General features: G+C 33.5%; 3 protein-coding genes and 3 pseudogenes across 3 annotated transcripts; 1 reads left to right on the forward strand and 5 right to left on the reverse strand.

Moving 5' to 3' along the window:
- Positions 1-383: 383 nt before the first annotated feature.
- LOC120199454 lies at positions 384-1,113 on the reverse strand (annotated as a pseudogene).
- Positions 1,114-5,362: 4,249 nt separating this feature from the next.
- Positions 5,363-7,985, reverse strand: LOC120199455 (annotated as a pseudogene).
- A 5,479-nt stretch (positions 7,986-13,464) lies between these two features.
- LOC120199607 lies at positions 13,465-14,915 on the reverse strand (annotated as a pseudogene).
- Positions 14,916-16,315: 1,400 nt separating this feature from the next.
- Positions 16,316-18,388, reverse strand: LOC120199456. Its single transcript, XM_039200524.1, has 2 exons — positions 18,086-18,388; positions 16,316-16,420 (listed from the first exon to the last, which is right to left on the reverse strand). The coding sequence occupies exons 1-2, from the start codon at positions 18,386-18,388 to the stop codon at positions 16,316-16,318; spliced, it is 408 nt and encodes a 135-aa protein (XP_039056455.1).
- A 1,267-nt stretch (positions 18,389-19,655) lies between these two features.
- On the reverse strand, positions 19,656-21,582 carry LOC120199457 (beclin-1-like protein). The gene is made up of 7 exons (XM_039200525.1): positions 21,379-21,582; positions 21,099-21,280; positions 20,531-20,579; positions 20,385-20,471; positions 20,113-20,271; positions 19,942-20,026; positions 19,656-19,681 (listed from the first exon to the last, which is right to left on the reverse strand). Exons 1-7 carry the CDS (start codon positions 21,565-21,567, stop codon positions 19,671-19,673), a joined length of 762 nt encoding a protein of 253 aa, XP_039056456.1. The 5' UTR covers positions 21,568-21,582; the 3' UTR covers positions 19,656-19,670.
- A 28-nt stretch (positions 21,583-21,610) lies between these two features.
- LOC120199458 (replication stress response regulator SDE2-like) lies at positions 21,611-22,544 on the forward strand. The gene is made up of 2 exons (XM_039200526.1): positions 21,611-21,997; positions 22,410-22,544. Exons 1-2 carry the CDS (start codon positions 21,611-21,613, stop codon positions 22,542-22,544), a joined length of 522 nt encoding a protein of 173 aa, XP_039056457.1.
- Positions 22,545-26,599: the final 4,055 nt, after the last annotated feature.

Genomic DNA, 26,599 nt, shown 5'->3' on the forward strand with positions numbered 1-26,599 from the left:
ACTAACTAGTTACATGAAAAGAGGCGCCTAATGGTCTTGTTTTAATTCAATTTATTATGCTAAAACGGACCAGATAAAAGGAAGTAATTAATCTAACAACTACGTTCAATCCAGGAATAGATGAACTAATGCCAATAATAAAATACATTTATTGTAATTCATAAAATAAAATAAAAACAAGGTTCAATCCTAAGCAGAAATTGCCTCCTCCATGCACCTCAACTGCGAAGGTCGATCCTGCACCCGAAGTAAACGGCATGTTCCTCAATACATAAAAATAATTATATATTTATATTAATTAATATTAAATTGAGAAAGGGTGTCAATTCAAGGACTAAAAGATTCATTATCCCATAAAATGGTGAAAAGTTTTAACGTTGTCCTTACCATCTTAAGGTGTGGGTGACGCAGTTAGGCGTATCACGGCCGGCAAGCGGTTTCATGGTGATTGCCTTGCAACTAACGGTAACCCCCAACATGCCGATCTTCAACCCCCCGACGCCCAATCCGACATTCGTCTTAGCCGCCACGTTCACGGCCAAGCTCTTGGCTTTGTACCCAGCCAGAAGCCTATTCGCCACCGCATCATCCGCCTGCTTGTTGCTCGCCTTCGTCTCCACTTTCAAACTGGTCGTGCTTTTCTTCTTCGAGGTGAACTTGGGCAGCTTCATCGTTCCCAACTCAGTCTCGTCCCCGCCTTTTCCGACGCTGACGTCGACCACTGTGTCGCCGAAATAATACGTCATCTTCCCGTTGGGGTTCTTCACTTCGATCACCATCTCCGTCGCGGCGTCGAGGTGGGTTCCGTTGGGTTTTCGGGTGACGTTGAAGGGGGAGATTTGGAATGATCTGACGTGGAAGACCGGCAGTTTGGGGTTGAACCAGAAGTAGAAAACGGCGACAAAGATGAGGAGGAGGGCAATAAGGATGGAGAAGAATGCAGAAAAAGCAACAACAACATGACAACAACTGCTCCTTTTCTTCTTGGGACGGAATGAAGGCGGCAGAATCGGCTTTCGAGGCGGCGGTCTGAACCCAGTGGATGGTCGGAGAGTTAGGGTCGTGGTATCCCGGCGGCTTATTGAGGACCGATGGAAATGTATTATGGGACATCGCTTGTGTAAAGAATTATGGTATCCAATAAGAGAAAGACAGGCTCCAAATTCCAATATGGAGTTAAGTTAATGATACAGAAAAGGACAAGGTTTGTGATTGAATGAGAAAGAAGAGAAGAAAGAATATAAAGAGAGTGCAGAGAACTGGATGAGGAAGACAAGAAAACAGATAGGAAATGAGGAGAGGAGGAGCTAAAATTGGGAGAAAAGTGAGTAAAGTAACAATATGAAAACGAAAATGGAAAGGTTGTTTTGTTCCTTATGGGAAGAAGCCGAGATTCAAGCGCAGTTTCTTCTTTGTTTTTGTTTCAGTTACCAAGTCGCTGGCCGCAACAATCAAACCATCTCCAAATACGTAAGCTGCATGAAAACAGATTATAAGTACTAATAGCATTCGAAATTGTTAAAATAAAACACAAACACAACTATCTCAGTAGTAAATGAAATTATTGTTATTCTTTAAATTTTCGGGTTTGAGTTTAAGGAATGTCAGGATGTGAGTGTTTAATATTAAATAATTAAGAATTATCTTTGAACATATATTATTTTATACTTACCCAGATTGATAAAAAAATTATTAAATTAAAGGGGTGTACGAAATAATCTCTAATTTATTTTAATAAAATTATAACATTTAATTCAATCGAATAAAAAATTAATGTTTTTAAAATCTGTTCAAATAAGATTGTTTTTACAAGGTTAAAGTAAAAATTTAATATACTCGAATAATAGTTAATTTGATCAAATTTGTTGATGTAATGTTATTTTTATATAATTTCAAATTTAGCCTCTGACCGTCAATTTAACTCTAATTTTTTTTCATCATTTTTACATTTAACCGTTAATATTTATTCAAATTATTTTCATAAAAAACTGATTGAACTGTAAATATTTGTTAACGTTAACGTGACAATATTCATGTGATAATTTATTTATCCTTCTTCAATGGGTTGGATAATTTAAAATTTTAATATTTTTAATAACTTTTATGTATTATTTAAAACACGTGCGGACTAGGGACGGACGCAGAAATTTGAGTTAGAGGTGCAAACTTAAGTTATATTAAATATTTAAAGGGTGTGGAGTTATAAAATTTTTGAGATACGAAATTAAAAAATATAATATAAAGAAAAATCTAAAATATAATAAAACTTGAAAATTCTAAGGGATGCGACCGTACCACCAACACCCCCTCGATCCATTGCTGGTGTGAACTATTTAGCAAGTCGTCATATAAACCATGTCGAAATCTTAATGGCCTAGTCATATTCTTTGTCTAAATAATTATCATTTCATTACATTGTAAAGATTAAAGATCAGTTATAAAAAACATTATATAAGCAACCTTTAAAATCCAAATCACGTCTTAATTAATTTTGACTTCCTTCTTTCTATAATGAGCCAAAATAAATAAGATGAATTATAGCTCAACCTTTTCTGAGTTTGACGTTTAATGCTAAACACTCAGCCTGAGGCTGCTGCTAATCTAAAATCCAAATCACGTCTTAATTAATTTTGACTTCCTTCTCTCTATAATGAGCCAAAATAAATAATAACATGGACGAACACATGATTTTATGTTAGAGGAGGAACGAATTTAAATTTTTAAAATTTCAAGGGAGCGAAATTAAAACTTATAAATTTTAATAGACGAAAATAGATTTTCAATAGAAACTATATACAAAAAGTCTAAAATATATAATAATTTTAAAATTTAAGAAGGACGATTGGTCTCATCCGCTTCTCGATCCATCCCTTGATAGTAGTGGTACAACCCTCTCTAGTTATGGGTGAAATGGGATTCACTGTATTCAGACTTATCTTTTCTTCTACTTTATTTCACAAAATTGCAGCCTTTGTTGGAAATAACAAGGCAAATGCATTTAAACCCAACCCTAGTGCCGCGTACAACCCTCTCTAGTTTAGGGTTTGAGATAAAATATAAATTATCTGGGTCTAAATGGTTCTTTATTATTTTAAATTGAATTATTAAATTTAAAAGGGTTCAATAAGATTAAATAAGTCATGAACTTTGTATTATTTTAAAATTTTATTTTAATTCTATTACATCGAACCTTATACTATTTTTTATTTCAAAACCTTGATTCTTCTCCTAACTTTTATTCAATTTTATCATTGCATATTGATATGGAAACTATAAAAGGACGAATATTTTTTTAATACTTACGTCCATATTTATCAATATGCATAATCTTTAATAATAAATAAAAATTAAATTAATTAGAACAATGTATTATAAAAATAAAGATTCTTATTTAACGCCTGCTTCTACGAACCCCCTTGGTGCTCATTAACGGTCCTTTGCATAACAAATCAAAAAAAATAGTGCCATGAAATAGAGAAAAAAATGTATTATAAAATAAAGATTCTTATTTAAAATAAAAATTCAAAAAATAAAAACATAGTATGACAAGACAAGAAAAATAATAACCATAGACAATCGATAATTAATATTAAAATTGGTGTCACTATCGACTATAAAAATAGAAGGGAAAAAACAGAAGACAACACAAACAATTTTAGAGAAAAAAATTAGGTTAATTAAAGAGCTTGACCTTTACTTTTTAATTGTAGTGCTTAAAAGTTCAAAATTTTTATAAAATATCTTATTTTTATATAAATTTAATACGTGGACAGATGACCGATAATTGATGACGACTCTTATTTTTTTGAAACATAAACATTTTCAAACAAAATATTTTTAATCTAAAAGTGGTTTTGACAGTTTAAATTTTTAATCTTTTTGAATGTTGACGCTAATAATTCTATTTCGTTAACTTAGATTTTCGATTTGTTATATTAATTTTTAAATTAAATTTAATTATTTAAATTTAATATTTATTTTACGTATAATAAAATTGAAAATAATTATAAGTTAAGTAAAAATATAACTCAGTTCAATTAAAAAAATCTACAATATTTTAATTTATAAAACCATAAACTATGAGCACACCTATTTCAATCGATTTTTATTGCTTAGCGGTATGTCCATTTCCAATTTCGATGCAAGACAAATCCCGACTTTTGTAGTTCTTTGATGTTTCTGGGTAGCTGCTGCTGCTGCATACTTGCATTCATCCAACGATAAACACTGCCGTGATTTTGATAGAAAAGTGCTAATTAAAGCCCCCACTCTTTGTAGTTACATATTTTTGCTTGGCTTCCAAATATTGTCAATAAGATAATGATTAGAATGCAGGCAATTGGAATCTTTTGATTCTTGTTTTCACATGGACTGGACGCATTATTCAATCGATCTGTCAGAGTCGAAACCCAATTTCTAATAAGCGGATCTGTCATCTCTTCTCGCCGCATTTCGGACGATTATTTCCCTTGTTCCTACACAGTTTTGTTTACATGTAAGGCTCTCGACTATTTAGTCATTGTTAAAAGATATTTAACTCCATTAAATCTGTTTGAAAATCCCAGAATTCGTTTCCTTTTTATCGAACTAGAATGGAAATTCATCGGAAACCAGAGACAAAAATGAAGAAGAAGAAGCAAGATTTTTATATGGGATTGTGGCAGCCCTTTATACGATTCATATGAATTGGTGTCACTCGGTCATCTCATCGAGCGGCATTCAATGAAGCTGCCATATCTGGAAGCTCAAAGAGGCTGACGTCCACCAGAACCGAATTCTCTTATCCACCTAATGTCATTCCTTCCATCCCAGATACTCCACAAGCAATGCCAGAGCTAAGGGATCTTCTCTCTAATGAGTAGCTTAGGAGAATTCTTGGGGAGCAAGTTTTTGAAGAGATTAAGATTGGACACAAGAGGAACAAGCTTAAAATGTCAACAACGTCATATGAGGTAAACCGATGTTTGGGATAATTTTGTGCTCTTGTTCATTGCTGTTCTTTCATTTTTAATCAATCCTTGGTTTTCAGTAATTATATCATACAGAACATGAAGGATTTGTCTTCACAGTATGCCTACTTTCTGCTTTTATCGACATGAATGAACTCGGATATAATGCTATCGAATTATACTCTCATTCGATGAGCTCGACATTCAAACTTATCTTCGAACAATGTAATAAAAACAATTATCATTCTACAGCTGATCGACCGACGACAATGCACTTGACCATTCGCATACTTGCATGATACTACTACAAACTATGTCTCAGATGCTAGAAAAGGTGCTTCCAAAATAATGAAGTAATAATTGTAATATCTATAGTATACCTAATAATTACAAAAGCCAATGATCACACAGATGATTGCAGCAGACTTTGGGAGGTTCACTTTTTTCCCACTCTTTCTAGTTTCTTGATACAGATAATTGTCTAAGCTCGAAAAGGACTTACTCAACAGCTTAAAAATTTCCCGACCAACCGTTGTCTTGCTTGCCGTAGAAACCGACATATATTAATGGAATCATGAATATCTAGGCTGTGAGCCTGTGATGGAGTAGGAGATGTTGGTGGCTTCAAATCTGGATACTGCAACCAACCATTCACAAAGTAAGCATTTTTCTCTGTTCATGGAACTGTAGGAATATATAAACAACACAAGAGAAATGCGAATCATGGAGTATAAAAGTGACATTACAGCAGCATATGGTGAAAGTGGTCTAGAGAATCCGGAGTTTCCATCAGCAGTGGTTTCTGTTTTGGGAACTGAATTATTGGAGGTGTTTGCCACTGATTCAACTTTCAACTCTGGTTTCACCTCGTCGGTGAAAGAGTAGCCTTGCTAGTGGCAGGCTGCGATGGAGTAGGCGAAGTTGGAGGCTTCAGGTCTGGGTACTGCAACCATAACAAAGGAAACATAAGCATTTCCCACTTATAATGCAAGTACATACGACAGCATACGAAGTAACAAAGGAAATTACAGAAGCACATGGTGAAAGTGGTCTTGAAATTGCATCTGCCTCGGATTTAGTCTGGGAACTGAATTAATTTGAGGGGATTCTGCCACTGCTTCGACTTTGAGTTCGGGTTTTGCCTCCGCAGGTGCAGGAAGAGCGTTGCTAGGGGTGCTCCACTCCAATTTGAGTTCACAAGCAAATAAAATATATAGAAATTTGTCGAAGTTTTATTGTTGAGAAACTAAGAGGGAATTTGAAAGAAACAGGTGGTGGATAAATTTTCTTGGCAAAAATGATCAATGCTCAGGCAGATAAAGAAAGCATACAAACTAGAGTTGAAGGATTGTTTTAACTGCGGAAGGCATGGGAATGCCACACTTGAGTTGTTTTGACTTTTTTATATATATAAACTTAAATAAAATAATAATTGATGGAAGCAGAAATAAAGAATCAAAGGTAATAAAAGGACTTAAAATGCTAACCTCTGAAAATGCCAAAAAGCCAAGCCAAGCCCAGCAACTGCAGCACCCATAGTAACAGACAGGCCATCTGATCCTTCCTGCAGATTATCACAAACATTTATCATATGGAAGAATACCAACAAGAAAGACTGAAAATTTACCAAAAAAATACCATGGAAGCTCTAACAAGTCTCTATGAAATGAAAATCATAGAAATGCATAAACAATGAGCGGGTGAAGATGTGTACTCCAAAGGCCTCAGTGAATGTTTCTGTCAAATTGCTAAGATCAAGGCCTTTCTTTGGTTATCCAGGGAAGACCACTGTTCTGCAGAACAGAAAACAGTCTCAAAGAAGCAACTGAAAAAGTTTTAAAGGGAAAAGAAGAATGAAAAACATATGGAACAGAAAATACCACCCATCCCCGAGGTCCGTCTGCACCATCTTTTACTGCATAAGCAGCTTTGAATCCCATTTGAAGTTACCAATTCAGCAGCCAGTTCAGAGTTCCCATCAAATCTGGCTTTCAACACAAATTTGAATAACATTAGAAGATGAAGCAAACCATGTTAAGTGTAGTTGCATAAAATGTACGTCAGTCAGTGCTCGGCATAGTACTAAATTGCAGGTGTGTTCCAGCTGCGGATGTTACAACATGATTATTTCCTAAAGCATGTTGCGGATGCAGTTGTGCTATCACGGTGACCTTGAAAAACATTACAATATGGCAGTTACACTGTATTGCGACTGCAATTTAATACCACAGTGCTTAGACTATCAACTTAGAAGTCTTAAACCATGGAACAAAATGCAACTATTTTGGGTTAGGATCAACTAGGAGTCAGGCAATGACATATACATTTCTAGATTCTTCCTTCAATCAAGGCACACATCGTCTGTGAAACCAAGACACAATCCGTTTAATATCAGATAAGAGAGAGAATCATCAATAAGGCCTAGGGTTCCAAGAATTACTTGTCTACGATGAACAAGGTAGTATTTGAGGTTCCTTGAATTTCAAAGACAGTTTTTCAAGAACCCTGGTTTATCTTCACCATTATAGGCAACTGATACGGGTTTCTTCCCAAAACCCTAATGTCAGGGCTTCCGACTCTCTAATCTCCTTGAGTGGCCTTATGTCCAGCAAACTGAGCAGTGGCATCACCTAGCTTGGCATAAGCATTCCTTGCGGACTCAAACTCCCCATGGCTTTGGATTCTTCAACAGCTGAGACAAAATCAATGGAACTGCCAAAACAACAGCTCACCAGCACAACCGTGGGATTCTCAGTTGCAAAACCGAGGACAGTATCAAGGATCCACTTGGATTACTTCCAATGAGGAAGGGGACCCCCGTAGTCTGCTGCAAGGCTTCCTCGTACGATAAAGCTTTGGCGAAACCAGTAGGAAGAACCGACGAGTACAGTAGACCCCATGCAAGCCTCTAGGGGTTGGGTCTTGATAAAAGCTGGTTTGAACGGTGAAGATGGAGATAAATGGTGGTTGTCTGGTTTCTGTTCTTCTGTCGGAGAGAATGGAGAGGGGTGTCGAGTGCTCCATTGAGGTCCTCATTGCATAATTGTAGAATGGGTCGGTCGGATGACAAAGGCTTAGCTTTGGGAGGAGGTTTTGGCTGCTGCAGTTTGAATGCTGAAATGAGATATTAGATCTGCCCTTGACACGTTGGAAGTCCGATCACAACAGTCTTTGTTATGGTGTCCTTGGATGGACTGTCTCATCTTAACGCCATTTGTGTGGTTCACAATTGTCTGCCCAAACAAAGTAGTTCCGTTGCTACTCATGCAGATTAATTTCTATATTATTATATTTATTTTCTTTAATAATTTAAAATGATTACAGTTTTCTTTCAATATTTCTTTACCGTGTTCTTCTTTCTCTTTACCTTTTTATTAGTCGGTCGACATTAATTTTAACATTGATTACGACCACGATGACTATTTTTTTTTTATGTCTTTTTTATTTAAATTATTAATTTGATCTAAATATATAAAAGGTCAACGTATGTATTTGATTTTAGTTTAGTGTTTAACGTTTATTTCATTTTAATTTGGTGTCTAATTTCATTCCCATGACGGACCGTTAATTTTAGCCGTTAAGTAACACGTGTCACAATCTGGTAATTTTAAAATATTTAAAAAATAATTTTTTTTAAAAAATATCATTATGACAAATGTCATTTAACAGCTAAACTACGATGTTGACGACACAAACACCTAAATGAGTAACGGGATAAAAATGTTAGGTACCAAACTATAAAGAAAATGTTAGACACTAAACTAGAACTAAAGTCATACGTTGAACACCTTTTGTATATTTTAGCCTTTTAATTTTGTATAAGATTATTTGTCATTTTGACATGATTTTTCTCAGCTCTTGTTACATGATCATCATGGTTTTTTGTTGTTATCGTATACCTTTGCGGTCATTTAGTTCTCGCACAAAATTTATCGATATTTATTTTCTGATTGGTTAGTCGATAGTCACATATAATCAGATCCCCTATTTTGGTGAAAAGATTGTTTGTCAATGTAATCAGATTGTGTAGCGAAGCAACTTGCCAAATTGTGGTTCACTCTCCACTCCTTTATTACTTAGTCAAATGTCTCATTTGACAGAGAGAATGAGTTTTTTATGAAGATTATTAGATTTTTATGTTGGCATCATTCTCATCGAATGTTTAATTTTCTTCGTAACTTTAATTTAAATTTTTCTTTTGTATGAGTATTTTGGTGATATTGTCTCCAAATTTCTCTCTATATTTGATGTATTGTAATTTTAACTCCTTCCATTGTTATTAAAATCTAGTTGCCATTGTTTAAAAAAAGATTATAAGAAATTATTGTTAAAAAATAAATTTATATACCCTCTACAAACACATTATTTAAATTTAAATCTTTTACAGAGTATCAGTTTTTTCCCATAGATTTATAATAATATCAAAAGATAATAATTATTTAGATATCGATTGTATTTTTAAATTTATTTAATTTTTTACAAATAATATTTTTGTTGGCATAATATTTTAAAATTAATCTAAAAGTTTCACATAATGCTTAATATATGAATTTAACTTAAAATATTTAAATATTTTAAGAATTACTTATTTGTATAGTAAACATAAAATATAGGATAGTTAATATAATCATAATAATGAAGGTCTGAGTTGAGTATTTGTGTATGCAAAAAATCTCTATTGGGAGACTCACTCCAAAGCCAGGTGTACGACGCGATCGATCCAAATTAATTAGGTGAAACCTTAGAATGAGAGGACAAAAAAATATTTTCTAAAGTACATATAATAATTTGTAAAATTCAGGTATCAAAAGATATTTAACCCTTAATTTTGTCATTCTGCCTTTATATATATATATTATATATATATATTATATAGCATACGAATGATTTATGTAAAACATTATCTTACTTGATATTATATCATATATAAGTTATAAAAGATGAATCATCATTATGTTTTTTGAATTTGAGATAGAAAGTTTAGTTAATTTTTTTTATATAATGTTTATATTTAGATTCTCTCAAACATATAAATTACACATATATTCTTAAGTATATTTAAACTTTTATTCTTTGAAATATTGTAATAACAGTTCAGCCAAAATCAAGTCGGTAGCTCAGTTAAATTTATATATCTTAATAAAATAATATATTATCTAGTCGGTATATCTCGTCTGTAATCTAAATTATTATTAAATAAACAATGTACACGTAGACGCGGATCGATCCAAATTAATTAAGGTGAAACCTTAGAATTGAGAGGACAAAAAAATATTTTCTAAAAGTACATATAATAAATTTGTAAAATTCAGGTATCAAAAGAATATTTAACCCTTAATTTTGTCATTCTGCCTTTATATATATATATATATATATATATATATTATAGTACGAATGATTTATGTAAAACATTTATCTTTACTTGATTAATTATATTCATATATAAGTTATAAAAGATGAATCATCATTTATGTTTTTTGAATTTGATATAGAAAAGTTTAGTTAATTTTTTTTTATATAATGTTTATATTATTTAGATCTCTCAAACATAAATTACACATATTCTTAAGTATATTTAAACTTTTATTCTTTGAAATATTGTAATAACAGTTCAGCCAAAATCAAGTCGGTAGCTCAGTTAAATTTATATATCTTTAATAAAATAATATATATATTTAATCTAGTCGGTATATCTCGTCTGTAATCTAAATTATTATTAAATAAACAATGTACACGTAACACTTTAACACTCCAATAAGGTTGCTTTCTTTTGTTTTAATAATTCATTTCTTTCGCAGACTCATTTTAGGTAAGCTGATGTCATAAAGCCAAAGATGTTTGGTGGGATGAATATTGATTGCATTTTGGGTCCAGTGCTGTGTTCCATTCAATATGGAGATTCCCCAAATATTATGATTCTTGCGTGGATTTGACAAGGAATTAGATGCCCACACCGCTTTATTCCTTGTTGATCGAGATGGATGGATGTCGGTATGGACGTAGGATTTTAAGTTATGTGAATAGATTTAAATTTATAAAATTTTAGAGTTTCGAAAAATAGATTTTTAATAAAAATATATATTAAAAGAATATAAATTATGTAGTAATTTTAGATTTTTAAGGGACGACCGTCCCCTCTCTGCTCCCTCTAAGTTCATCCCTAGATGGATGGAAGAAAAAACGCATTTAGGGTATGATTTGTTTATTTTTAATTTTAATTAATAATTAAGTTGATTTAATTCATTTCTTTAATAGGTAAAAACTAGATCACATTAAATTTCATTTTTTTTGTACGCGTGGGTTGATCACTTTCTAGTTATCATTTTGTTTGCGAATTCCTAAAAGGTGGATGCAAAATGGGAGAGATACCCTATTGAAATATGTGGGTGGGATCAAATTCTACCATTGGTTAGCTTCTAACGTCGATTGGGAACTTAGGTAATCAATGGTTGAGAGTTGAAATGAAACGATGAACGAGGGAATACATGCAATATGTGGCCTATAAAAAGGGCATTAGCCATCCCTTACTCAAACTGACCCTTTGAAAACATCTCTCGTCTCCGGAGACTTGGGGGGGGGGGGGGGGTTCGCTCCGCCACCTTTAGCGCGTTTTGCGACGGAGCAAAGCGGCTTTTATGGCTGACATGCGACGCTTTTCACTCTCCTATCAAGGCTTCTGACTGCTAGATTAAATTACAGTCCGAAGCCTTGCTGTCTGGCTTTTGCTGGACACCAAATTAACCGCACTGTAAAATAAGACAATATTACAGCTTACTCAGCCATGATATCTGCTTCTGCTCTTTTTTCTTTTCTGTTTTTTTAATATAATTTCGTGTGTTTTACTTATTTTACAGTCTAAATAAATTATATTAGAGCGTATATCGATTCGATTTTTGGACAAATTTACTCAGTTTTTTATTAAGCTAATGTCTAATCACTTTTGTAGTCGGGTCTTTAACCTCAAACCTCTAAAAATAATAATTTTATAAATTACTTAGATAAGTGATTCGTACATATTAAATAATTTATTTTAGTTGAGTTATGGCTATTATGTTATATTAGATTCTAGGAAAGTTGTATGATATAGATTGAACGAATAACAACATTCATGTCAAATGATTGAGAGTATTTAAAACAGATACTACTTTGTAATCACCATAGTTAATAAAAAAAAGTTCCAAAATAGTTGAAATGTGATATTAATTAAAGAATACTTTAGGTACTTATTTTGACTAAAAAAAATTTTGGATACCTATTTTGACTAAAAAGATAATTTTAAATACTTATTTTGATAAAAAAAATACTATAAGCCACATTAATAACACCCGCATGTTTAGAAAACATGATTAACACTCTTCTAAACGTACAAATGGAGTAAATTATTAACGAATTTGTGTGTGGACCAAATATAAAAGAAGAATTATAGCTTAAGAAAAAAAAGTTATTCAAGAGAAATGTAATTATAGAATTCCAAATGAAGAGCTCTAATATCATGTTAAATTGTGTAAACAATTATCTCAAAAATTGAAACAGTTAAAATAATTCAACTATAATATTCAAATTCGATTACACATTTCAATTCCTTATATTACTCTTAATTTAATTCAAAAGAAAGCAAAAAAATAATAATAATTATTACCCTAAGTTTGATTAATATATTGTTTAACATTGATTTTAGGGTCAAAATTATTTTCCAAGTAAAAACATTAAACACGTAACTTTTTAAAAAATATTTTTTAACCCAAGTATAAAAATAAAAATTGTAATTTTCACCCTTGGAAAGTGATTGTTGAGTTAAAATTATAGTTTTAATCTTCATTTATTATCCTGAGGCAAGAGATTAAAGAATATCACTAGCTTCGAACATGATAGATTTCAAATAGTAAAGATTCTAAATGCTCACAGATGACTTTGGAGGAAACCAACAAAAGCATGATCGAGATCTTATCTTAGCATCTTATCAAGTGTGATATGTTGGTGAATAACTTTTTTGAATGTCTCAACACATATACATTTATAACACGAGAGATAAATTGGTCTTAACTATATTTGAAAAGCACGAACCAAGTAATTTATAAGGTAAAAGAATTGTTATTATTCTTTGAAAATTTAGGTTTGAACATAATAAATGTTAAGGGTATGAGCGTTTAATATCAAAATGTTAAGAGTTATATTTGAGCAAAAGATTTTAATGGAATTCAAACCTAGGAACCATCACATCCTTGCAAGTTTCGGGTACATGAAATGATATTTTCTACTATATGGTGTCACTTGCATTCTCAGGAGATGGATACGTGTTTGAAGTTCATTCAGAGAACTTTCCACTAAGATTAGGTCTAACTTAACAAAGATCATCACGAGATCTTTGAGTGAGAATGCTCTCCAACTTTATGACTCAAAAGTAAAAAAGCAAGTGCATTTCCAGGGTGTCCCAACACTTTCTGCACTCAAATTAACGCGCTTATGAGTGACCCAAAAAAAGTTTACCAAAACAACAAGAAACCAGACACCAAAATGAACAAAACAAAGAGAACCGGTTTCTCCAAATTCATCGTGCTGCTGCAACAGCTTGTGGAAATGGAAAATAAAGAAAGTCTCCACCTCTGATCTTAATCTTACGTCTTTACAAATAAGACCACACGCCACTGTTTACATATGTACATACCCACCAGGTAACCAGACAATATAAACTTATCTGCTTCTACATACGGAGTCAAAAGGAAAGCTACGAAAGCGAGAAACAAAAACAAAGAGTGTTGAAAGAGCCTGCCGTTAGAAAGTGGACAAAAAACATATAACGACTCAATTAGTATGGGTTTATAGGCTCTGTCTGGTCCAGCGCTGCCATCCTCTCCGAGACATCAGCTAACGATTTCAAATTACATCGGATTAAAGCCTCGACGAAGTAACAAGTTTCATCCACGGTGTTTTCCTTCCGGTACATCGACCACGAATGACTCGATCACCATTGTCCCAAGCCTTCCTTCAATAACCTCGGGATGGACCGTCATGATTGAGGAATAATTCTGAGCCAACAAATTTATTAACACTATACCTCAACCTAAGAAGAGTGCTAAGAAGAAAGATAGAAACAGTGTTTGTACTCACCCTGAGGCGGTGATCGCCGCCGACGATTTTGATGCCTAGGATGTTCTTCATCGTCAAGAAGCTCTAATCGTTCGGTGCTGGTGGTGGCCGGAAGGCCAGATTTGACGTGACTTCTCTAACACTGCCGATTCCGATGTCCGCTTTCATCGTACACCTGCTGACGAACGGCTGTACTTTTGCGGTTGATCAAACCGCCTTACCAATGACCACACCTATCCCATAATTCATCATAACAGAAAAATTAATAATAAAAAAAGGACATACACATACTATTTCTAACAACAGTTCTAGGATATAGCAGCTAAACAAAAAAACAGAACAGATGTATGTAACAAACCCATCGTCAAAATGAACAAGGATTTGACTTTTGGAGAACAACTCAAAGTGAGAACAGATGTGAGTTTTAGTAGATCCAGGGGAGAGTAAAAAAGGAAAAGCAAGTCAACGGCCTAAGCCACGACGAGAAAGCCGAACAAAACCGGCAAAATAAAAGAGAGAGAAAGCAGAAAGAAGAAGATACAAGATGAGCAGGAGCTTTAATGTGTTTGACAAGAGCAGAGGAGCACTGGTGGTCTCTGATGTCGTGCCTGTGGTGTCTCCGTATGTACTGCGCCTCCATACTGAACGCATCACCACCACTGTTCATTTCTTCTACTTTCCTCAACTGGTATTTAAATAAAAACCACAGGAACTGGAATACTTCAGGGGAGTTCTCAAGTGAGATAAGTGGGTTTCTTCGGTTCGGGTTTTGGAAGCAAGAGATTTGGTGTGGATGTTAACAAATGGGAGAGACCTTCCTCTTTAGGCTTTGCCTTTTACGCCTTTTCTTGGGACCATAATCTTACCTTCCGTGATTAAGTAGAGCTTTTCTATCTTTTTATGGTATGATAATTTTTTCTATATGTTCATAACTTTTTTTGTTTTAATCCTTATCCTTTTTGAGAATAAATATTTATTTTATTTTATAATTATAAGATAGTATAAAAAAAATAAAATATATCTAGTAAAAGTGTTATTTTTTAAAACATAAAAAATATAATTTTAATGGGACACGTCATTTTCGAAATAATTATTTATCCTGTTTCCTTATACCTCGGCACAAGGCAAATAATATAGATGATTATTTGTTTTTTTTACTCTCCATTTCCAAGGCTTCATTTTGATTCGAATAATATAATATTCGGATTACATTTTTAAATAAATATTTTTTACATACACAAGATTCGAATTTGAGTCCTTATTTATATGATATAAAATTGTTTATCACATAAATTAATTCTTTGATTTTTTTCCCATGCATCAATCGATTTATAGGATGAACGGTCGAGTGACCGCAAAATGACAGGCCATCCATCCATAGCCATTTGAACATTGTTGTGGAGTTCAATACCACCACGACAGCATTATATATTTATATCCACATCTGTCTCCATCGCATAATATCGGCTTTGATGTTAAAAAAGAAGGAGCTTGAAGTTTCGAGTGAAAGTTTTAACTATATGGACATGGTACTAATGTTTTTTCCCTTTATGAGAAAATGGTCCTCCATTAATGTTTTTGCCAAATGAAGTGATGCAGAGGAAGAGGGAGAGACGGGGTTAGGTGGCAGACAAGGAGCTGTTTGGTCAGAAGTGGAAAATGAACACAATAAGCATTTGTTTACCGCACAACACATCCTGTTGCAACAGTGAAAGCTGTTTCAAGATTCGAATATCCCATCCCAAAAATAAACCACCTTAATTGATTTAGAATTCACTGTGCAAGGTTTTTCTCTTATTGGGAAAACTACAAATTTCATCAATAAACTTTACCCTCTTCTAATTTTCTCACTGAACTTTAAAAGTTCTCAATTTCCTCACCAAATTTAATATAATAAATTTTTCGATCACTGAACTTTAATCTCTTTCCTATTTTTGTCACTCCGACGTCAAACAATTAACGACATTAAAAATGATGCCTTTTTAAAAAATAAAAATTTTCACCAAAACTCCTTTGTTTCACATCTATATAATTGTCTATTTTTACGCCGTTAATTTTTTAACATTCGAGTGATCAAACAAAATCAATAATACAATAAATGAAATAGCATAGAGGATAAAATTCAGTTACAAAAATTTATATTTTACCCTTGTTTTGTTAGACAGAGAAAATAAAAAAGAAGCATTTTGAGAAAACATTAGAGATGTCGGTCGGTCGGGGCTCAGACTGCAAAAAACCCTGGGATAAGTCCATGGGATCCAATCTTAGTACGCCACCGTTCAGGCGTTCAAAGCAATGGAGAAAAAGTGTCGGCCTTTTCTATTTTGCTTTGAGTGCAAGCCAAGTCTTGCCCTTTCCTTTGGATCTTCCTTCTTGTCGGCTATCTAAAAAGTTAAAAAGATAAACTTAAAACAATTAAGCAATAACTATTTCCTCCTATTTGAATGTGTTTAATGGTCAACACTTGTCAAATTAAAATGTCATTTATGTAACATTAACCAGATTAATTGGCAAACAATCGATGGAAACAAAGCTTATTCTTTCTGATTTTAACAGAGAGTCGCAATTAGTAATAGAAATTTTGAAAATTAAAATCATTTTTTTATTTTTATAGTTCTTTTTGAAATTTTATACATTTTTATGAGAGTTCTTTTGAATTTGTCATTCTTTATGTTTATGAGTTCTTTTCATTATTTATGATACTTTTAGTTTTTATTATAAGTGGCATGATCTAATTGAGCGAAATGGGTTTTCAAACAATAATGACTGTTGAGACAAAATAATAGATAAGATAATAGTACGATAAACTGACAAAAAACAATACAGAAACCAATACAAGGAAGAAAAAAAACTAAAATATGAAAGGAAATCAAGTATTAGGCAAAAATAGTTTTTATCATACTTGTGCTAAGGTGACTAACATGTATAAAAACATTTCAATCAATTTGAACTAAAGAAAAATGCAAGAGGCACGAATCGACTTATCTCAATGATGAAAGAAATTAATATTATTCCTAAATATTACATGTCCGAGCATCAATGATTATAGCAAGATGATCAAACGTTCATTATCAAATAATTAAGAGGATTTAGAATAAATTTAATTTAATAATAAAAAACAGCAAGAGAGAGCCCTTCAATCACGATTCTCAATTCCTAGCTGAATTTGAGTGGATAAGATGAAGACTTTGACTGGCTGAGCTGAAGTTGTCAAGTTAAAGTCAAAATTAGATTAAAAGATTCCACCGTCCAAAACATTTTTAAAGATATCAATTCCAGAATAATTGCATTGCCATCCCCATAAATCCCTCTCTCTCTCTCTATATATATATATATATATTTGTCTTTGATTTTTTAGATTTATATTGAAATTTTATGATTTAAATTTTATCTTAATTTTGATTTACAAATTTACGTTTGATGAGAAAATTAAAATTGAAAGAGAAATAAAAATATATGATAATATAAAAATTTACAGGTAAAAATGAACCTCGTCTCATTTGAATAATCTTTTTGTTAAGCAAATTTCTTTTGTAAATAATTAATATGATTTGAAATTTTATTGCATTGCCAAACTCCAAATCTCCCTCACTATTACGGATGATGCCACCACATGAAGCAAAACCATAGTTTGGGCCAAAAAATTATATAGGCACCAATTTGGGTAAAAAAGTATAATTTGGGCATTTATTTGGATATTAAGCCTTTTTAAAATAACGTAAAGGTGACTTCCAAAAAAACATATAATATAATGACTTTTTTTACCTAAATATGATTTTTAAAATTACATATCTAATTATTTATCAAAATGATATTCTTTAACTCTAATCTTGAAAAGATATAGATTTTTAAATACATTTCTTTTGGATAATTCAAATTTTTATTACCCAAAGGCAATAAACTGCATAAAACAATAGAGTTAGAGTTACAAGAAGCATCCAACAAACAGAAAGGCAATTAAGCCATCAAACAATGCCCCATTGGTTACAAAGATTAATATTAACATAGCCTAGTATTCTAATATTTCTTCCCCTTAGATAAAGACCAACCAGTTCCTTAATAGCTATGAACATTTCTGCAACAGTAGAAGATTGGCTTTGAAACAACCTCTTGTTTCTTTCCTTCCATATAGTGTAAATCAAGGCATTAGATGCAATTTTCATGATGGTAGTTAGTGGGGATTTGCCCTTCCAACACGCAGCAGCCAAATCGAAAAAAGCATCCCAAGAATGATGTTTAAACTGTAAACCATTAAGAGAAAATAAAGCAGACCACAGGGAGGAAGCAACAGTACACTCAAAGAAAATATGGTCTCTAGTTTCCACAGCAGCAACACAAAAAATACAGTTCATGTCATTAACAATCCAGACAATGAGGCCTTTCTTTCGTAGGAAGACGGTCAAGAAACGCCATCCAGACAATGAGGCTATGCTTAGGAATGAGATGTGGGAACCAAAGTAAAGAGTGACATTTAACTTTATGATTTTTAACTCTAATCTCGTTCCAGAGAGTATTAACATTCGGAGTATGAGAGGACAAAATAGAGGACCTTTCAGTCCTCAATTTTAGAAGCTGTTTTAAGCTCCAGCTCATGGCTGGTTTAACAGCAACAGACCAGAAATTGTTAGTGATGAGCATATAACTCCTTAACCAAGCCACCCACAACGAATATAATTAACTAGATGTGCTCACACTTTTGTTCATGTTGCATGATCCTGAAAAAGTAAGATTAACGAAACACACTATATTTAAAGTTTTGAGAGTCGAGCTGCATTACTATGAATTAAAATGAAGAAAAGAGACAGTGAGAACCTTTGTTGGTAAAAAATCATTGTCTTAAAGCTGTGAAGAGGCAGGTTATTTTAAAATGGATTCTCTCTCCGAGTGGTTATGTGAAAATTGAATGTGGGTGGGGCGGTGTTGTCTCTTGGTGATAAGTGCGGTGTGGGGGGGGGGTCTTGAGGGGTTTGGAAGGTGAGATCCTCTTTCAATTTTCAGAAAATTATGGGTTAGAGCCACCAAATATGGCTGAACTTCTTGCTGTCTCAGTTAGAGTTGGTAAATTTCTGAATTCTGAGTGGAGAGAAAGATACATGTTAATAGTAGAATCTGGTTGTAAAATTATGGTTGACTGGGTTTTAAATGGGTCGAATCTGCCTGTGAATTTATCTAGCTTGATGTTAAATTTGATTGGTATTATAAGGGACTGTGGCATGCGTATAAGGTGGATACCTAGGCATTGTAATTTGTTGTTGGACTCCTTAGCGAAAGCAGGCATTGGGTAGTTGTTGTTCGCTGCCAAGATCGGTTATAATTTGGTAGTGAGATGCTACAGGTTTTGACTAGGTGGTTTTTTAAGAGGATATTGTATGTGATTTGAACTATTTGTAATGTTTCCTTTATATTAATATTATTATGGGCACTCTTTTCCCCTATTTAAGCTTAGAGGCCCCTAATTAAGCTTAGAGGGAGGTTTTAACGAGACCCTAATTAACCAACGCTTTCAGGTTCACATACTTGCACTTTATGATTCTGAATCAAATCATTCAAAAAGTTAAAATTCTTAACACTTACGGCTCATACGTATTGTTGTTGCAGTCCATTATGCGAGGTAGCTTCCCAGAGGAATTATCTTTATCCGATAGCTAAAAGTCACCGATTAAGGTATCACTTTATAAATCACTTTAGTAATGAAAAGTAACAAAGTTCATAAAAGTTGGCATACAAGACATTTTAACTATTATTTTAACTTACACATGCGGAATTTATATAAATGATGGCATGGAAAGAGAGTTGATTTCATTCAACTTGATCAACCACCCCTTCCCCCACAAAAAAAAAAAAAGTCTGGCTTAGATTCTCATGGAACTACTACATAGAGTAACACAGATTGGGAAAAGGATACTGAATTTTGGTCGGAAATATTGGCACATTGTATGAAGTAGGAGGCACGCTTGACCCCAGGAAGCAATTATTTCATCCCACTCAACCTAAACCAAAAGCAAGAAGAATATCAGTCACTCTTCGCCACCAGGAAAAAACAATTTTCTATATGGAAAATGATGCCAATTCTTACTGGAATTTTAGGCAATCGTCCAAGACGAAAATTGTTAATAGTTCCAAACTCTCCATCATGCCAGATGGGGAAAGCATCATTGAGCACATTAGTTCGCTTTAACAACTCTAAATGTGCTTGTGAGACTTCAGTCTTCGCCAAAATTGCATCCTTCTCTTCCTGTTAAGCAGAAGATTTAAGAAGACAGTTAAGGAGTTCACTTTGTTACTTGAAAGAAAATTTTGTTTGCAAATGTTGATTAAACCGACCATTTACAACTATGTATATAATACTTCAGCATGAATAGAAGCTTGATGCAATAGCATAGTATTCAAATTAACATTAGTAACATTGACATTTGCTGAAGCATCATGAACTGCCTGAACCGATCAGACTAAGTCAAAGGAAAAATGGTCAAGAAACCACATCAGAAACAAACCTGATGAGCGATTAATTGAAACTGAAAAATGTTAAATTCTTGCCAATGCCTGTTACACATTGATTCCAACAAGCACAAGGATCTGATAATTAAAAAAGACCCTGGTTGGCTATATACAAACCAAGGTGTGCTTTGCATTCTAGTTTTAAAAAGGAGATCGAAAAAGGTAAAACAGGGAAAACAAAAGTGTTGGTACACTACAATAAAGTTGATGCTTATATGATTATGATGAATGATCATTTACTAGTATTCTGGTCTACTATTCATATTCCTTCAATATTATATTGCAGATTAACTTTGGGAGAAGTTATTTTTATGGATTTTTTTTGGCTAATTCAAAGAGACTCATCCAGTTAACCAATGACAGCATCTTGGATACCTCAGAGATTTAACAATCCTATTTTGAAACCCAAAATTTATTCATATTTTTACTGAACTAAAAACTAGTGTCCAGACCAGACATAAAAAATATATTAAAAATCCTTTAGCGATCCACTAGGTAGATTAAGCACTAGTATGAGAACCATAATTTTTATCCTTTAGCATATAAGTTACTCATAGAGACTACCAAACAGCTACCTTTAATTTCTCCTTGCGAAAATCTGCCTCACTGAGAGCATCTTGTGGTTCCCCCTCCAATCGCTGAAGACAGGCTTCATAAGCTTCAATGTCCCTGGTCACATCTTCAACCTCCTTATCAAGTTTGTCAGACAACACTCTCATGCATTCAAGGCATAACGGTTGCTCAACCTAAAAATTCCCCGAGGAAGAAGTATGAAAATATATATATATATATATCCTCCCTGCAACAACTAAAAAGCCAAATTAGAAAAGCCAGAAAGCAATACCTGTGTCTGAGTTGTGGCAATCTCAAATGCATTTTTGAGGAAAGTGATAGTCGAATGAAATCCAGAGTTGTTCGGCTGTAAAGAACTGCTTGGACCACCTTCTGGTGATGGTAAATGCGTCCCACTTCCATCAGAAGCAGACTCAGACGCAGACTCAGACTTATAGACCACCACAAATGATTCTTCCATACCTTATCCAGAGTTCTGGTTTGGTTTCGGGGGGAATCAGGATATGGAATTTTCAGGTGGAGCCTCAAGTGAGCCTGGCTCTGAGGAAGAAAAAGAGGTTGTTCTGCAGCAAAGCTCGGAATCTTGTGCTGAAGATGCTCCTGCCATGGTTGAAGGAGATGCCATTGCTGGAAGTGAAGCAGCTCAAGCTGATGGGATGCTGGAACATAATGGAACTAAAACGGAAGATCCGGTGGAAATATTTGGTCAACATTCCAGTGTTCCAGTTGCAAAAAATGGAGGAGTTGGAATTGAACTTAATAATGAAGTCAATTGCTCTTCTAAACCGAAATCAGAAGTTCACAAAGAAACAATAGTTTCAAATGCTAACATTACAGAACCAGAAAAGCCATTGAACTTTAACGACTTCAATTCTTCAGAAGAGATGGAGGTATGGTTGAACACTTGAAGTTCTTTACCTGTTTCCTGAGCTTAATACTAATAAAAATCAATACCATTGATACATCGAGCTCGTTAGAAAAATACTGCTTTCAACCAACTCAATGATTGCATACCTAGATGATATAGGATATTCAGCGGTTTGTGGTTGCAATTTTATCAAATGCTTTCCTTTAGCCCAAGTAAATTTGGCCGTAGCTATTTGATGTTATTTTAGCTTTGTCTTCATGTTCTTGTGTTCAAAGTTACTGGACCAGACAAATTTAATAATTGAAGAAAAGATATCATGGAGTGAAATTTAAAATCAGCATATGAATTGAATTGTCATGGGCCTCGTGGTGATGCAGTTGCTTTTATAATGCTTAACGATGATACATCATTAACTATTTTTATCATTTCTAAAGGTTCTTGAATTGGAGCGGTTGAAATCTGAACTGCAGGAACGCGGGCTTAAATGTGGTGGTACATTGCAAGAGCGAGCTGCCCGTCTTTTCTTGCTAAAGTCTAAGCTTCCAAAGAAGTTGCTTGCAAAGAAATGAAATAACCATGTTGTAACACCCTCAACCCGTATCCGACCCGGATACAAGTCTGAGGTGTCACATTGACTTTTCAAACTTTAATCTTTTAACGAAAACCAATGAAATTTAAAACTTTGATTAAAATAACATTGTCACTGCACACGAGTTAACCAAAATAAGACAAAACTAATCAGAGCATTTGAACTAACACTGTTCTTACATGCCAACACACTACATACAACAAAATACCTACTGTGACTTTACTTCTGATCTGATCGCTGAGTAGAGATAGGTTGATCTGTAAATTCCTATTCTTGATTCTCCTGCTCTTCGAAACCTACGTGTAAAAACACTTACACGCTAAGTCATAGACTTAGTGAGGCATAATTACATCATAAAGAATTATTAAAATATAACCATGTCGTCTACTATCCAAACACAATTATACTATCATACTATCATTTATTATACCACATATGAGCCAATACAAATCGTAATAATATCATATTAAGATACAAGTATATACATCATCGTTATGTCTTATTTAAGTCCATATACACTATTGAGAACCCAAGGTATACGAGTATTATGAGATTGTGCACACGTATGCTGTCCCCACAGCTCCATGAATTTTTCCGAAGGACCTATCCAGAGGTCATAAAGATCCTCGGTAACTATCCAGAGGTCATAAAGATCCTCGGTAACTATCCAGAGGTCATAAAGATCCTCGGTAACTATCCAGAGGTCATAAAGATCCTCGGTAACTATCCAGAGGTCATAAAGATCCTCGGTAACTATCCAGAGGTCATAAAGATCCTCGGTAACTATCCAGAGGTCATAAAGATCCTCGGTAACTATCCAGAGGTCATAAAGATCCTCGGTAACTATCCAGAGGTCATAAAGATCCTCGGTAACTATCCATAGGTCCCGAAGAACCTAGGTAAACTATCCATATGTTCCTTAGAACATAGGTATACTGTCCATATGTCTCGAAAGACATAGGTAGTTCTTTGACTCTTGGCATACCAACTATACTTACAGTTCTCATAACTCATCTCATGGCATTGTCTTTTACCTTATACATATTCATACATCATATCACATTTTTCTTTTTCTATAGCTCTTTATCACATGTTCATATGATCATCTTATTACCTATACCTTTTCATATAACCATTACATACATACATACATACATACATGTCATCCCTCATATGATTTCATATTCATATTATGTATATTTCATATTCTTTCTTATGTCCTTTTCATACTTCTTATTTCATATTCTTATGAAATCATATTGATCATTTTAACTATTTCACATATTTAACACATTTATCTACATATTTACACAACTCATAATATATATATATATATATATATATATATATATATATATGTAACATGTCAATACATATGCTCATTCATACATATAAACCATAACAAACACAGCACACTCACTTCATATACCTAATATAGATATCTCGTAACTCATTCATATATAAGCTCTAATCTGGAACATAGACTTACCACAATCTGCATAGTATATCCCATAATGTATATGGTATGAATTCATATCATATTTAATAATATTGAATGAATCATGTATCAAGATATTAAATCTAGACTTATCGCAGTTCTAAAACTGAATATACTAACATAATCATGTTATGCACATGCACTCACCTTAGCCTTGTTTGAATTGAATCAATTCTAACCCTTCGTTTACTTTGAAACAAAGTCACGTTCCATATCTTCATAAGCATAATTTTCAAGATGATTATCAGATGCCCAAGTCTTGAAATTAACCTCTAATATCCTACCAATTTAAGGGATTAATAGTTTAGTCTCTCTTTTTTTTTTTTTTTTTTTCATTATGGGGGAATCGGTCCCCCCCCTTGGGGGTATCGATTCCCCCCCAGCATTCTGGAATTCATACTCGTTTGAGGGGGAATCGATTCCCCTTGAATGGGTACCGATTCCCCTAGCCCAGAAATCTCATTTTGAGCTCGAAAATCACCTTATTTCAGCTCAAACCTTCCTATTTCACTTCCTTTAATACTCCTAACTTTAATACACATACTTAAACTTATTCTTATTCCCTAATCACTTCTTTAACTTCAAATCTAATCATTCCTATGTAATTGCAAAAATTATACTAGTTTTGCAACATGTTCAAATTCCTATTCTAACACTTCCTATCCCTTAATTGACTTGATGACAAGTCAAATTCAACTTCCAATTCTCAATATAAACTTTATTTCGATATTTCATTCAAAAACTTCAAATCTTTAAATCCTCATAAACTCTTCATTTTGTTGTTTTAAAGCAAATTAATCCTTCCTTAATCTTACTTAGCATCTAATAATCAAAACTAAACTTAAATTTCAGCACATAACCAGTTCAAGAGAAAACTCACCTTTGCTTGGCTTCACACGTGGAGAAGAGAAAATGAAGAAGAAAAGAGAGAAGAGATTTTTCTGGAAAATCTCCCCTCCTTATCCATATATATATATATATATATATATCATTTAATTATAATTTTCAAGTCTAATGACCATTTTGCCCTTTAATTCTTTGGATAATTACTATAAACTTTTAGGAAATATTTCCGAACAAATCATTAAACTATTAAACTATTATACTTTAATCACCATATTCTGAAATTTTACACTTTTGGTCACTAACCCGTATTTTGGGATGTTACAAATCTCCTCCCCTTAAGAAAATTCGTCCTCGAATTTTCATTGCACTAGGAGATAAGATATTATCTACACATCTCCAATGCATTTTACTTTAACCTTTCTAAAATCCATATAATGTAACTCATTATATAGACAGTAACCTCTATTTTCATCACTCCATACCAATAATCCATCTATATTTATTATTATTATTTTTTTTATGGTTCAGATTCAACCATTCCATTTTCCTTTGTCTTATAAACTGATCACTAATGTACATATTCTTAAACTTTTCTATAACAATATTCTGCATCATTTGATCTTTTAATATTCTCCTTATAAGAATCATCCCCTATACCTTATCTTATCAATGCAGCAAAGAAACTATTCTATTTCAGAATGATATAAATCCTCTAACATTATAATGGGACACTTTCAATATATCTTACTTATCCACACACTGTACTCTAATAAATTTGTCACTGTCATATTACTATGAATAATTTCTAATTGAATTCTCAATTCTTTCACCCATTCTCTACTCTTATATGGTTATACAAGCTCATATCAACTAATATCATAAAGCATTTACTGTACAATAGAAGATACCTGCTATTATCTCTGGATCCTCATTGTCTTCACTGATATTGAGATTATACTCTAGCCGTAGAGCGCATTTCCTGTTGAGTAGAAAATTCTGTCTGACTTCTTCCTCTACCTCTACCCCGTCCTCTCTGGGATATCGAAGCAGATCGCTCCGACTGCAGAGGCTTTCCTGTCCCCAGTGGACAATCTCTCATGAAATTTCCTATTTCCCCACATCGAAAACAGGCTCCAGATTCAACTCTACATGCCCCACCATGATATCTCTCACAAATCTGACAGTGTCTCTGTTGTGCTCTTCCATCACCAGACTTTCCTAATTGAGTCTGTCTAGCTCTCATCTGATTTGATCCTCTAGCAGAGGATACCACTGATTCAGGCCTTACTTGGTATTGGAACCCAGAATCTCTACCTCTCTTGGGTGGTACAGAGCTCGACGAAGCCCCCGTTCTTTTGGAAGATTGAGCTTTCTGATCCCCAAACCGCTCGTTCTGAGCTCTTTCTAGAGCTTTAGCACGATTTACTACTTCCTGAAATGAGGACAAGTTCAAAACATTCAACATCTCTTTTAGCCTTGGTCGTAGTCCTTCAATAAACCACTCACATGCTTCTTTCTCTGTCCGAATCAATTCGGCCGCAAATCGACTTAACTTGTTGAATTCACACTCATATTCATACACTGTGCGATTCAGCTGTTTCAAATTCAAGAATTCTTGCTTCATTTCCTGATGAACTGATCTCCTATATACTTGTGCTTAAACTCTTCTAAAAATAAATACCATGTTTTCT

This window comes from Hibiscus syriacus, unplaced genomic scaffold, assembly GCF_006381635.1.
Source record: "Hibiscus syriacus cultivar Baekdansim isolate YM2019G1 unplaced genomic scaffold, ASM638163v2 tig00005459_pilon, whole genome shotgun sequence".
NCBI classification, from domain to species: domain Eukaryota; kingdom Viridiplantae; phylum Streptophyta; class Magnoliopsida; order Malvales; family Malvaceae; genus Hibiscus; species Hibiscus syriacus.